The following is a 14,169-nucleotide window of genomic DNA, read 5'->3' as shown; positions in this document are numbered from 1 at the left end:
AGAGATGGAGGAGAGATGGAAGAGATGGAGGGAGAGAGAGATGGAGGTAGAGATGGGGAAGATGGAGGAGAGAGGGAGAGATGGAGGACGATGGAGGGAGAGATGGAGGGAGAGATGGAGGGCAGATGGGGAGAGATGGAGGGAGAGATGGAGAGGAGAGATGCGATGGAGGGAGAGATGGAGGGAGAGAGAGATGGAGGTAGAGATGGGGAGAGATGGAGGGAGAGATTGAGATGGAGGAGAGATGGGGAGAGATGGAGGGAGAGATCAGGAGAGATGGAGGGAGCGATGGAGGGAGAGATGGAGGGAGAGAGAGATGGAGGGAGAACAGGAGAGATGGAGGGAGAGATGGAGGGAGATATGGAAAGATGGGGAGAGATGGAGGGAGAGATGGAGGAGAGATGGAGGAGAGATGGAGGAGAGATGGAGGAGAGAGAGATGGAGGTAGAGATGGGGAGAGATGGAGGGAGAGATGGAGGGGAGAGATGGAGGGGAGATGGAGGGAGAGATGGAGGGAGAGAGAGATGGAGGTAGAGATGGGGAGAGATGGAGGGAGAGATGGAGGGAGAGATGGAGGGAGAGATGGAGGGAGAGATGGAGAGGAGAGATGGAGGGAGATGGAGGGAGAGATGGAGGGAGAGAGAGATGGAGGTAGAGATGGGGAGAGATGGAGGGAGAGATGGAGGGAGAGATGGAGGGAGAGATGGAGGGAGACCTCCTGGAGGGAGAGATGGAGAGGACAGATGGAGGGGAGAGATGGAGGGAGGAGAGATGGAGGTGAGAGATGGAGGGAGAGAGATGGAGAGAGAGAGATGGAGGTAGAGATGGGGAGAGATGGAGGGAGAGATGGATAGAGATGGAGGGAGAGATGGAGGGAGAGATGGAGGGAGAGATGGGGAGAGATGGAGGGAGAGATGGAGGTAGAGATGGAGGGAGAGATGGGGAGAGATGGAGGGAGAGATGGAGAGGAGAGATGGAGGGGAGCGATGGAGGGAGAGATGGAGGGAGAGAGAGATGGAGGGAGAGACGGAGAGATGGAGGGAGAGATGGAGGGAGATATGGAGGTAGAGATGGGGAGAGATGGAGGGAGAGATGGAGGGAGAGATGGAGGGAGAGATGGAGGGAGAGAGAGATGGAGGTAGAGATGGGGAGAGATGGAGGGAGAGATGGAGGGGAGAGATGGAGGGGAGCGATGGAGGGAGAGATGGAGGGAGAGAGAGATGGAGGTAGAGATGGGGAGAGATGGAGGGAGAGATGGAGGGAGAGATGGAGGGAGAGATGGAGGGAGAGATGGGGAGAGATGAAGGGAGAGATGGGGAGAGATGGAGGGGAGGATGGAGGGAGAGATGGAGGGAGAGAGAGATGGAGGTAGAGATGGGGAGAGGGAAGGAGAGATGGAGGGAGAGATGGAGGGAGAGATGGATGGAGGGAGAGATGGAGGGAGAGATGGATGGGGGAGATGGAGGGAGAGATGAGAGGAGATGGAGGGAGATGGAGGGAGGAGAGATGGAGGGAGAGAGAGATGGAGGGAGAGAGATGGAGGGAGAGATGGAGATGGGGAGAGATGGAGGGAGAGATGGAGGTAGAGATGGAGGGAGAGATGGAGGGAGAGATGGGGAGAGATGGAGGGAGGATGGAGGAGAGATGGAGGGAGAGATGGAGGGAGAGATGGAGGGAGAGATGGGGAGAGATGGAGGGAGAGATGGAGATGGAGGGAGATGGAGGGGAGAGATGGGGAGAGAGAGATGGAGGGAGAGACGGAGAGATGGAGGGAGAGATGGAGGGGAGAGAGGTAGAGATGGAGGGAGGATGGAGGGAGAGATGGAGGGAGAGATGGGGAGAGATGGAGGGAGAGATGGAGGGAGAGATGGAGGAGATGGAGGGAGAGATGGAGGGAGAGAGAGATGGAGGGAGAGATGGAGGGGGAGAGATGGAGGAGAGATGGAGCCGATGGAGGGAGAGATGGAGGGAGAGATGGAGGGAGAGATGGAGGGAGAGAGAGATGGAGGTAGAGATGGGGAGAGATGGAGGGAGAGATGGAGGGATAGATGGAGGGAGAGATGGAGGGGAGGGAGGGAGAGATGGAGGGAGAGATGGAGGGAGAGATGGAGGGAGAGATGGAGGGAGAGATGGAGGGAGAGATGGAGGGATGGAGGGAGAGATGGAGGGAGAGATGGAGGGGAGAGATGGAGGGGAGAGATGAGGGGAGAGATGGAGGTAGAGATGGAGGGAGAGATGGAGGGAGAGATGGAGAGATGGGGAGAGATGCAGAGAGAGATGGAGGGAGCGATGGAGGGGAGAGATGGAGGGAGAGATGGGGAGAGATGGAAGGGAGAGATGGAGGGAGAGATGGGGAGAGAGATGGGGAGAGATGGAAGGGAGAGATGGAGAGATGGAGGGGAGATGGAGGGAGAGATGGGGAGAGATGGAGGGAGAGATGGAGGGAGAGATGGAGGGAGAGATGGATGGGGAGAGATGGAGGGAGAGATGGAGGGAGAGAGAGATGGAGGTAGAGATGGGGAGAGATGGAGGGAGAGATGGAGGGGAGAGATGGAGGGGAGCGATGGAGGGAGAGATGGAGGGAGAGAGAGATGGAGGAGAGATGGGGGAGAGATGGAGGGAGAGATGGAGGGAGAGATGGAGGGAGAGATGGAGGTAGAGGAGAGATGGAGGGAGAGATGGAGGGAGAGATGGAGGAGAGAGAGATGGAGGTAGAGATGGGGAGAGATGGAGGGAGAGATGGGGGAGAGATGGAGGGAGAGATGGAGGGAGAGATGGAGGGAGAGAGAGATGGAGGTAGAGATGGGGAGAGATGGAGGGAGAGATGGAGGGAGAGATGGAGGGAGAGATGGAGGGAGAGATGGGGAGAGATGGAGGGAGAGATGGAGAGGAGAGATGGAGGGAGAGATGGAGGGAGAGATGGAGGGGGAGAGATGGAGAGGAGAGATGGAGGGAGAGATGGAGGGAGATGGAGGAGAGATGGGGAGAGATGGAGGGAGAGATGGAGGGAGAGATGGAGGGAGAGATGGAGGGAGAGATGGGGAGAGATGGAGGTAGAGATGGGGAGAGATGGAGGGAGAGATGGAGGAGAGATGGAGGGGAGATGGAGGGAGAGATGGAGGGAGAGAGAGATGGATAGGATGGGGGAGATGGAGGGAGAGATGGAGGGAGAGATGGAGGGAGAGATGGAGGGAGAGATGGAGGGGAGAGATGGAGGGGAGCGATGGAGGGAGAGATGGAGGGAGAGAGAGATGGAGGTAGAGATGGGGAGAGATGGAGGGAGAGATGGAGGGAGAGATGGAGGGAGAGATGGAGGGAGAGATGGGGAGAGATGGAGGGAGAGATGGAGAGGAGAGATGGAGGGGAGAGATGGAGGGAGAGAGAGATGGAGGGGAGAGATGGAGGGAGAGATGGATGGAGAGAGAGATGGAGGTAGAGATGGGGAGAGATGGAGATGGAGGAGAGATGGAGGGAGAGATGGAGGGAGAGATGGAGGGAGAGATGGGGAGAGATGGAGGGAGAGATGGAGGTAGAGATGGAGGGAGAGATGGGGAGAGATGGAGGGAGAGATGGAGGGAGAGATGGAGGGAGATGGAGGGAGAGATGGAGGGGAGAGAGATGGAGGAGAGACGGAGAGATGGAGGGAGAGATGGAGGGAGATGGATAGAGATGGGGAGAGATGGAGGGAGAGATGGAGGGAGAGATGGAGGGAGAGATGGAGGGAGGAGAGATGGAGGTAGAGATGGGGAGAGATGGAGGGAGAGATGGAGGGGAGAGATGGAGGGGAGCGATGGAGGGAGAGATGGAGAGAGAGATGGAGGTAGAGATGGGGAGAGATGGAGGGAGAGATGGAGGGAGAGATGGAGGGAGAGATGGGGAGAGATGGAGGGGAGATGGGAGGAGAGATGGAGGGGAGCGATGGAGGGAGAGATGGAGGGAGAGAGAGATGGAGGTAGAGATGGGGAGAGATGGAAGGAGAGATGGAGGGAGAGATGGAGGGAGAGATGGAGGGAGAGATGGAGGAGAGATGGAGGGAGAGATGGAGGGAGAGATGGGGAGAGATGGAGGGAGAGATGGGAGGAGAGATGGAGGGAGAGATGGAGGGGAGAGAGATGGAGGGAGGAGAGATGGAGGGAGAGAGATGGAGGGGAGAGATGGAGGTAGGATGGGGAGAGATGGAGGGAGAGGAGAGAGATGGAGATGGAGGGAGAGATGGGGAGAGATGGAGGGAGAGATGGAGGGAGAGATGGAGGGAGAGATGGAGGGAGAGATGGGGAGAGATGGAGGGAGAGATGGGAGGAGAGATGGAGGGAGCGATGGAGGGAGAGATGGAGGGGGAGAGATGGAGGGAGAGATGAGGGGAGAGATGGAGATGGAGGAGAGATGGAGGGAGAGATGGAGGGAGAGATGGAGGGAGAGATGGGGAGAGATGGAGGGAGAGATGGAGATGGAGGAGAGATGGAGGGAGAGATGGAGGGAGAGATGGGGAGAGATGGAGGGAGAGAGGATGGGTAGAGATGATGGGGGAGAGATGGAGGGAGAGATGGAGGGGAGGATGGAGGGAGAGATGGGAGGAGAGATGGATAGAGATGGGGAGAGATGGAGGGAGAGATGGAGGGGATGGAGGGAGAGATGGAGGGAGAGATGAGGGAGAGATGGAGGGAGAGATGGAGGGAGAGATGGAGGGAGAGATGGAGGGAGAGATGGAGGGAGAGATGGAGGGAGAGATGGAGGGGAGGGAGAGATGGAGGGGAGAGATGAGGGGAGAGATGGAGGTAGAGATGGAGGGAGAGATGGGGGAGATGAGGGAGAGATGGGGAGAGATGGAGAGGGAGAGATGGAGGGGAGAGATGGAGGGAGAGATGGGGAGAGATGGGGAGAGATGAGAGGGAGAGATGGGGAGAGATGGAAGGGAGAGATGGAGTGAGCGATGGAGGGGAGATATGGAGGGAGAGATGGAGGTAAAAATGAGGGGAGAGATGGGGGGAGAGATGGATGGAGAGATGGAGATGGAGGGAGAGATGGAGGGAGAGATGGAGGGAGAGATGGAGGGAGAGATGGAGGGAGAGATGAGGGGAGGATGGGGAGAGATGGAGGGAGAGATGGAGGGGAGAGATGGAGGGGGAGAGATGGATGAGGGGAGAGATGGAGGGAGAGATGAGGGGAGAGATGGAGGGAGAGATGGAGGTAGGGAGAGATGGGGAAGAGATGGAGGGGAGAGATGGAGGGGAGAGATGGATGGAGGGAGAGATGGAGGGAGAGATGGAGGGGAGAGATGGAGGAGAGATGGAGGGAGATGGAGAGATGGAGGGAGAGATGGATGGGGAGAGATGGAAGGGAGAGATGGAGATGGGGGAGAGATGGGGAGAGATGGAGGGAGAGATGGAGCGATGGAGGGGAGAGATGGAGGGAGAGATGGAGGTAAAAATGAGGGGAGAGATGGAGGGAGAGATGGATGGAGAGATGTAGGGAGAGATGGAGGGAGAGATGGAGGGAGAGATGGAGGGAGAGATGGAGGGAGAGATGGAGGGGAGAGATGGAGGGAGAGATGGAGGGAGAGATGGGGGAGAGATGGAGGGAGAGATGGAGGGGAGAGATGGAGGGGAGAGATGGAGGGAGAGATGGAGGGAGAGATGGAGGGAGAGATGGAGGGAGAGATGGAGGGAGAGGAGGGAGAGATGAGATGGGGAGAGATGGAGGGGAGAGATGGAGGGAGAGATGGGGAGAGATGGAGGGAGAGATGGAGGAGAGATGGAGGGGAGAGAGGGGAGAGATGAGGGAGAGATGGGGAGAGATGGAGGGAGAGATGGAGAGAGAGATGTAGGGAGAGATGGGGAAGAGATGGAGGGGAGAGATGGAGGGAGAGATGGAGGAGATGGAGGGAGAGATGGAGTGAGAGATGGAGGGGAGCGATGGAGGGGAGAGATGGAGGGAGAGATGGAGGTAGAGATGAGGGGAGAGATGGAGGGAGAGAGGGAGAGAGAGTTGTAGGGAGAGATGGGGAAGAGATGGAGGGGAGAGATGGAGGGAGAGATGGAGGGAGAGATGGAGGGAGAGATGGAGGAGATGGAGGGAGAGATGAGGGGTGAGATGGAGGGGAGAGATGGCTATTCTGATTGGCTGGTTGGAGGCTGACCTGTGTGAAGTCGTCCCGTGCCGTTGGGAGGTCAGAGGTCAGGGTGGGGTCACCGTGCTGCGTCTCGGTCCAATCCCCCTCCACCACCTCCACCACTGCGTTCCGCTCCACATGGCTGACCTCGTGACCTTCAGCTGATTCCTCCTCACCCCACGCTGAGTCAGAGTCACGCTCAGAAAACGTCACCTGGAAGGGACAGGAAGGAAAGATTGCAACATCAAAAAAGACAATATGTAATTGTTGTTGTGTGGTTAAGTCCCACTGGGGATACCACTGGGTTAAGTCCCACTGGGGATACCACTGGGTTAAGTCCCACTGGGGATACCACTGGGTTAAGTCCCACTGGGGATACCACTGGGTTAAGTCCCACTGGGGATACCACTGGGTTAAATCCCACTGGGGATACCACTGGGTTAAATCCCACTGGGGATACCACTGGGTTAAATCCCACTGGGGATACCACTGGGTTAAATCCCACTGGGGATACCACTGGGTTAAATCCCACTGGGGATACCACTGGGTTAAATCCCACTGGGGATACCACTGGGTTAAATCCCACTGGGGATACCACTGGGTTAAATCCCACTGGGGATACCACTGGGTTAAATCCCACTGGGGATACCACTGGGTTAAGTCCCACTGGGGATACCACTGGGTTAAATCCCACTGGGGATACCACTGGGTTAAATCCCACTGGGGATACCACTGGGTTAAGTCCCACTGGGGATACCACTGGGTTAAATCCCACTGGGGATACCACTGGGTTAAATCCCACTGGGGATACCACTGGGTTAAATCCCACTGGGGATACCACTGGGTTAAATCCCACTGGGGATACCACTGGGTTAAATCCCACTGGGGATACCACTGGGTTAAATCCCACTGGGGATACCACTGGGTTAAATCCCACTGGGGATACCACTGGGTTAAATCCCACTGGGGATACCACTGGGTTAAGTCCCACTGGGGATACCACTGGGTTAAATCCCACTGGGGATACCACTGGGTTAAATCCCACTGGGGATACCACTGGGTTAAATCCCACTGGGGATACCACTGGGTTAAATCCCACTGGGGATACCACTGGGTTAAATCCCACTGGGGATACCACTGGGTTAAATCCCACTGGGGATACCACTGGGTTAAGTCCCACTGGGGATACCACTGGGTTAAATCCCACTGGGGATACCACTGGGTTAAATCCCACTGGGGATACCACTGGGTTAAATCCCACTGGGGATACCACTGGGTTAAATCCCACTGGGGATACCACTGGGTTAAATCCCACTGGGGATACCACTGGGTTAAATCCCACTGGGGATACCACTGGGTTAAATCCCACTGGGGATACCACTGGGTTAAATCCCACTGGGGATACCACTGGGTTAAATCCCACTGGGGATACCACTGGGTTAAGTCCCACTGGGGATACCACTGGGTTAAATCCCACTGGGGATACCACTGGGTTAAATCCCACTGGGGATACCACTGGGTTAAATCCCACTGGGGATACCACTGGGTTAAATCCCACTGGGGATACCACTGGGTTAAATCCCACTGGGGATACCACTGGGTTAAATCCCACTGGGGATACCACTGGGTTAAATCCCACTGGGGATACCACTGGGTTAAGTCCCACTGGGGATACCACTGGGTTAAATCCCACTGGGGATACCACTGGGTTAAGTCCCACTGGGGATACCACTGGGTTAAGTCCCACTGGGGATACCACTGGGTTAAATCCCACTGGGGATACCACTGGGTTAAATCCCACTGGGGATACCACTGGGTTAAATCCCACTGGGGATACCACTGGGTTAAATCCCACTGGGGATACCACTGGGTTAAATCCCACTGGGGATACCACTGGGTTAAATCCCACTGGGGATACCACTGGGTTAAATCCCACTGGGGATACCACTGGGTTAAATCCCACTGGGGATACCACTGGGTTAAATCCCACTGGGGATACCACTGGGTTAAATCCCACTGGGGATACCACTGGGTTAAATCCCACTGGGGATACCACTGGGTTAAATCCCACTGGGGATACCACTGGGTTAAATCCCACTGGGGATACCGCACATCATTAACATGTATGGACACATGAAGAGGCTTAATTAATTAATTAAGTAAAGAAATAAAAACTTTAAAAGCTTAATTAATTAATTAATATGTTTAGGATAAAACCGTCTGTTAAACGGAATATACTATTACTTTGAAAAGATACATCGGGTTATAATCTGTTATGAACTACTCAAACACACCAGGGGTTTTCACTGTCTTTTTACTGTTGTTTTATTTCTTTACCTGTTGTTCACCTAACACCTTTTTTTACACTGTTGGTTAGAGCCTGTAAGTAAGCATTTCACTGTAAGGTCTACTACACCTGTTGTACTCAGCATTTCACTGTAAGGTCTACTACACCTGTTGTATTCAGCATTTCACTGTAAGGTCTACTACACCTGTTGTATTCAGCATTTCACTGTCAGGTCTACTACACCTGTTGTATTCAGCATTTCACTGTAAGGTCTACTACACCTGTTGTATTCAGCATTTCACTGTGAGGTCTACTACACCTGTTGTATTCAGCATTTCACTGTGAGGTCTACTACACCTGTTGTATTCAGCATTTCACTGTAAGGTCTACTACACCTGTTGTATTCAGCATTTCACTGTCAGGTCTACTACACCTGTTGTATTCAGCATTTCACTGTGAGGTCTACTACACCTGTTGTATTCAGCATTTCACTGTAAGGTCTACTACACCTGTTGTATTCAGCATTTCACTGTAAGGTCTACTACACCTGTTGTACTCAGCATTTCACTGTGAGGTCTACTACACCTGTTGTATTCAGCATTTCACTGTAAGGTCTACTACACCTGTTGTATTCAGCATTTCACTGTAAGGTCTACTACACCTGTTGTATTCAGCATTTCACTGTAAGGTCTACTACACCTGTTGTATTCAGCATTTCACTGTGAGGTCTACTACACCTGTTGTATTCAGCATTTCACTGTAAGGTCTACTACACCTGTTGTATTCAGCATTTCACTGTAAGGTCTACTACACCTGTTGTATTCAGCATTTCACTGTGAGGTCTACTACACCTGTTGTATTCAGCATTTCACTGTGAGGTCTACTACACCTGTTGTATTCAGCATTTCACTGTGAGGTCTACTACACCTGTTGTATTAAGCATTTCACTGTAAGGTCTACTACACCTGTTGTATTCAGCATTTCACTGTGAGGTCTACTACACCTGTTGTATTCAGCATTTCACTGTGAGGTCTACTACACCTGTTGTACTCAGCATTTCACTGTAAGGTCTACTACACCTGTTGTATTCAGCATTTCACTGTGAGGTCTACTACACCTGTTGTATTCAGCATTTCACTGTGAGGTCTACTACACCTGTTATATTCAGCATTTCACTGTGAGGTCTACTACACCTGTTGTATTCAGCATTTCACTGTAAGGTCTACTACACCTGTTGTATTCAGCATTTCACTGTGAGGTCTACTACACCTGTTGTATTCAGCATTTCACTGTAAGGTCTACTACACCTGTTGTATTCAGCATTTCACTGTGAGGTCTACTACACCTGTTGTATTCAGCATTTCACTGTGAGGTCTACTACACCTGTTGTATTCAGCATTTCACTGTGAGGTCTACTACACCTGTTGTATTCAGCATTTCACTGTGAGGTCTACTACACCTGTTGTATTCAGCATTTCACTGTAAGGTTCTACACCTGTTGTATTCAGCATTTCACTGTAAGGTTCTACACCTGTTCTATTCAGCATTTCACTGTGAGGTCTACTACACCTGTTGTATTCAGCATTTCACTGTGAGGTCTACTACACCTGTTGTATTCAGCATTTCACTGTGAGGTCTACTACACCTGTTGTATTCAGCATTTCACTGTAAGGTCTACTACACCTGTTGTATTCACCGTGACAAATAAACTTTGATTTGATTTGGGCACAATTCTATTTCTATTAGCTGTTTATACAGGAGAATAGAACCAACACAGACAACTGTAGCTGTTTATACAGGGAAATAGAACCAACACAGACAACTGTAGCTGTTTATACAGGAGAAGAGAACCAACACAGACAACTGTAGCTGTTTATAGAGGAGAAGAGAACCAACACAGAGAACTGTAGCTGTTTAGACAGGAGAAGAGAACCAACACAGACAACTGTAGCTGTTTATACAGGAGGATAGAACCAACACAGAGAACAGTAGCTGTTTATACAGGGAAATAGAACCAACACAGACAACTGTAGCTGTTTAGACAGGAGAATAGAACCAACACAGAGAACTGTAGCTGTTTAGACAGGAGAAGAGAACCAACACAGAGAACTGTAGCTGTCATAAATGGGGGCTGTCATCTTTATCCACCTCCGCTATTGATCTGGTATTGACCCCAACCCTGACAAACACATATACACACCCTCACCTCTAAGAGATCTCTGTGGCTCCTCCTCTCGACCACTCTGGAGTAACCGTCTCCCTCCTCCCCCGGGGGGGCACCCCCCTCCTCCCTCTGCGACCCCTCACTTGACATCACCTGGCGGTTCACCTCACGAGTAACCTGGATGGAGAGGGCAGAGGGCAAAGGTCACAGAACAGGTTAGGGTAAGTCACACACACACGCACGCACGCACACACACACACACACACACACACACACACACACACACACACACACACACACACACACACACACACACACACACACACACACACACACACACACACATACACACACACACTATACTGGGGACCCAAAGGAGACATGTTGTAATGTAGTGTGTTTCTATACTGGGGACCCAAAGGCACATTTGTGTTTTTTGGCTTTTGAATTAACACACCTGGTTCTACAAATCAAAGGCTTGATGAGTTGATGAGTAACATCAGGTGTGTGATCAGGTGTGTGATCAGGTGTGTGATCAGGTGTGGGATCAGGTGTGTGATCAGGTGTGTGATCAGGCGTGTGATCAGGCAGAGTCCCGTGTGATCAGGTGTGTGATCAGGTGTAGGTGTGTGATCAGGTGTGTGATCAGGTGTGTGATCAGGTGTGTGATCAGGTGTGGGATCAGGCGTGGGATCAGGCGTGGGATCAGGTGTGTGATCAGGTGTGGGATCAGGCGTGGGATCAGGCGTGTGATCAGGTGTGTGATCAGGTGTGTGATCAGGTGTGTGATCAGGCGTGGGATCAGGTGTGTGATCAGGTGTGGGGCAAAACAAACTAAATGTGCACCACTTTGGGTCCCCAGGACCAGTGGGAGAACAAGTACCCAGTTTTCATACTTGAGTAAAAGTAAAGATAGAAAATGCCTCAAATAAAGTGAAGGTCACCCAGTAAAATACTACTTGAGTAAAAGTAAAGATAGAAAATGCCTCAAATAAAGTGAAGGTCACCCAGTAAAATACTACTTGAGTAAAAGTAAAGATAGAAAATGCCTCAAATAAAGTGAAGGTCACCCAGTAAAATACTACTTGAGTAAAAGTCTAAAAGTTTTTGGTTTTAAATAATACTTAGGTATCAAAAGTCATTTCAAATTCTTTATATTAAGCAAACTATAATAATGTTGTTTTTTATTTAATTTACGGATAGCCAGGGGCGCACTCCAACACTCAGACGTCCTTTTCAAACTAAGCATGTTTGTTTAGAGAGTCCATTAGATCACAGGCAGTAGAGATGACTAGGGATGTTCTCTGTTTAGAGAGTCCACCAGATCAGAGGCAGTAGGGAGGACCAGGGATGTTCTCTGTTTAGAGAGTCCTCCAGACCAGAGGCATTAGGAACGACCAGGGATGTTCTCTGTTTAGTGAGTCCTCCAGACCAGAGGCATTAGGAACGACCAGGGATGTTCTCTGTTTAGAGAGTCCTCCAGACCAGAGGCATTAGGAACGACCAGGGATGTTCTCTGTTTAGTGAGTCCTCCAGACCAGAGGCATTAGGAACGACCAGGGATGTTCTCTGTTTAGTGAGTCCATCAGATCAGAGGCATTAGGAACGACCAGGGATGTTCTCTGTTTAGAGAGTCCTCCAGACCAGAGGCATTAGGAACGACCAGGGATGTTCTCTGTTTAGAGAGTCCTCCAGACCAGAGGCATTAGGAACGACCAGGGATGTTCTCTGTTTAGTGAGTCCTCCAGACCAGAGGCATTAGGAACGACCAGGGATGTTCTCTGTTTAGAGAGTCCTCCAGACCAGAGGCATTAGGAACGACCAGGGATGTTCTCTGTTTAGTGAGTCCTCCAGACCAGAGGCATTAGGAACGACCAGGGATGTTCTCTGTTTAGAGAGTCCTCCAGACCAGAGGCATTAGGAACGACCAGGGATGTTCTCTGTTTAGAGAGTCCATCAGATCAGAGGCATTAGGAACGACCAGGGATGTTCTCTGTTTAGAGAGTCCATCAGATCAGAGGCATTAGGAACGACCAGGGATGTTCTCTGTTTAGTGAGTCCTCCAGACCAGAGGCATTAGGAACGACCAGGGATGTTCTCTGTTTAGTGAGTCCTCCAGACCAGAGGCATTAGGAACGACCAGGGATGTTCTCTGTTTAGTGAGTCCTCCAGACCAGAGGCATTAGGAACGACCAGGGATGTTCTCTGTTTAGAGAGTCCTCCAGACCAGAGGCATTAGGAACGAGCAGGGATGTTCTCTGTTTAGAGAGTCCTCCAGACCAGAGGCATTAGGAACGACCAGGGATGTTCTCTGTTTAGAGAGTCCTCCAGACCAGAGGCATTAGGAACGACCAGGGATGTTCTCTGTTTAGTGAGTCCTCCAGACCAGAGGCATTAGGAACGACCAGGGATGTTCTCTGTTTAGTGAGTCCTCCAGACCAGAGGCATTAGGAACGACCAGAAGTGTTCTCTGTTTAGAGAGTCCTCCAGACCAGAGGCATTAGGAACGACCAGGGATGTTCTCTGTTTAGTGAGTCCTCCAGACCAGAGGCATTAGGAACGACCAGAAGTGTTCTCTGTTTAGAGAGTCCTCCAGACCAGAGGCATTAGGAACGACCAGGGATGTTCTCTGTTTAGTGAGTCCTCCAGACCAGAGGCATTAGGAACGGCCAGGGATGTTCTCTGTTTAGTGAGTCCTCCAGACCAGAGGCATTAGGAACGACCAGGGATGTTCTCTTGATAAGTGTGTGAATTGGACCATTGTTCTGTCCTACTAAGCATTCACAATGTAACAAGTACTTTTGGGTGTCAGGGAAAATGGATGGGAGTAAAAAGTACATTATTTTCTTTAGGAATGTAGTGAAGTAAAAGTTGTCAAAAAATATAAATAGTAAAGTAAAGATACACCAAAATAAAACGACTTAAGTAGTACTTTAAAATATGTTTTACTTGAGTTCTTCACACCACTGCCCAGGACCAGGATTGGGAAACACTGATGTATTGAATGAATGACAGGAACCAAACATTGTCTTCATTTCCACGTATGCTTACCTTTCTGACCACCGCGTGTCCATGTTGATCTGTGTACTGCTCCTCTGTCACGGTTTGGGGAGGGATGTCTGTCATCTCACCCTGCTGTAGAGGGAGACAGACACACAGTCAGCACTGAGGCCTGTCATTACACTGATTCACCACAGGGGGCGCTGATGCCTGTTATTACACTGATTCACCACAGTCAGCACTGAGGCCTGTTATGACACTGATTCACCACAGGGGGCGCTGAGGCCTGTCATTACACTGATTCACAACAGGGGGGCGCTGAGGCCTGTTATTACACTGATTCACCACATGGGGTACTGAGGCCTGTTATTACACTGATTCCCCACATGGGGCACTGAGGCCTGTTATTACACTGATTCACCACAGGGGGCGCTGATGCCTGTTATTACACTGATTCACCACAGGGGGCGCTGAGGCCTGTTATTACACTGATTCCCCACAGGGGGCACTGAGGCCTGTTATTACACTGATTCACCACAGGAGCACTGAGGCCTGTTATTACACTGATTCACCACAGGGGGCGCTGAGGCCTGTTATTACACTGATTCA

The 14,169-nt window shown here is 51.5% G+C and overlaps 1 protein-coding gene across 1 annotated transcript in view; it reads right to left on the bottom strand.

Moving 5' to 3' along the window:
- LOC115127460 (ankyrin-2-like) overlaps positions 1-14,169 on the bottom strand; it is a 242,285-nt gene that overhangs the window by 5,648 nt on the left and 222,468 nt on the right. The window contains 3 exon segments of the mRNA XM_065017053.1: positions 6,137-6,322; positions 10,603-10,737; positions 13,612-13,695. Coding sequence (XP_064873125.1) covers positions 6,137-6,322; positions 10,603-10,737; positions 13,612-13,695 — 405 coding nt within the window.

The sequence above is a fragment of the Oncorhynchus nerka genome, unplaced genomic scaffold (assembly GCF_034236695.1).
Source record: "Oncorhynchus nerka isolate Pitt River unplaced genomic scaffold, Oner_Uvic_2.0 unplaced_scaffold_423, whole genome shotgun sequence".
Lineage (NCBI taxonomy): Eukaryota > Metazoa > Chordata > Actinopteri > Salmoniformes > Salmonidae > Oncorhynchus > Oncorhynchus nerka.
Note: the sequence above shows the minus strand (reverse complement) of the source record. Positions and strands in the feature narration are given on the sequence as shown.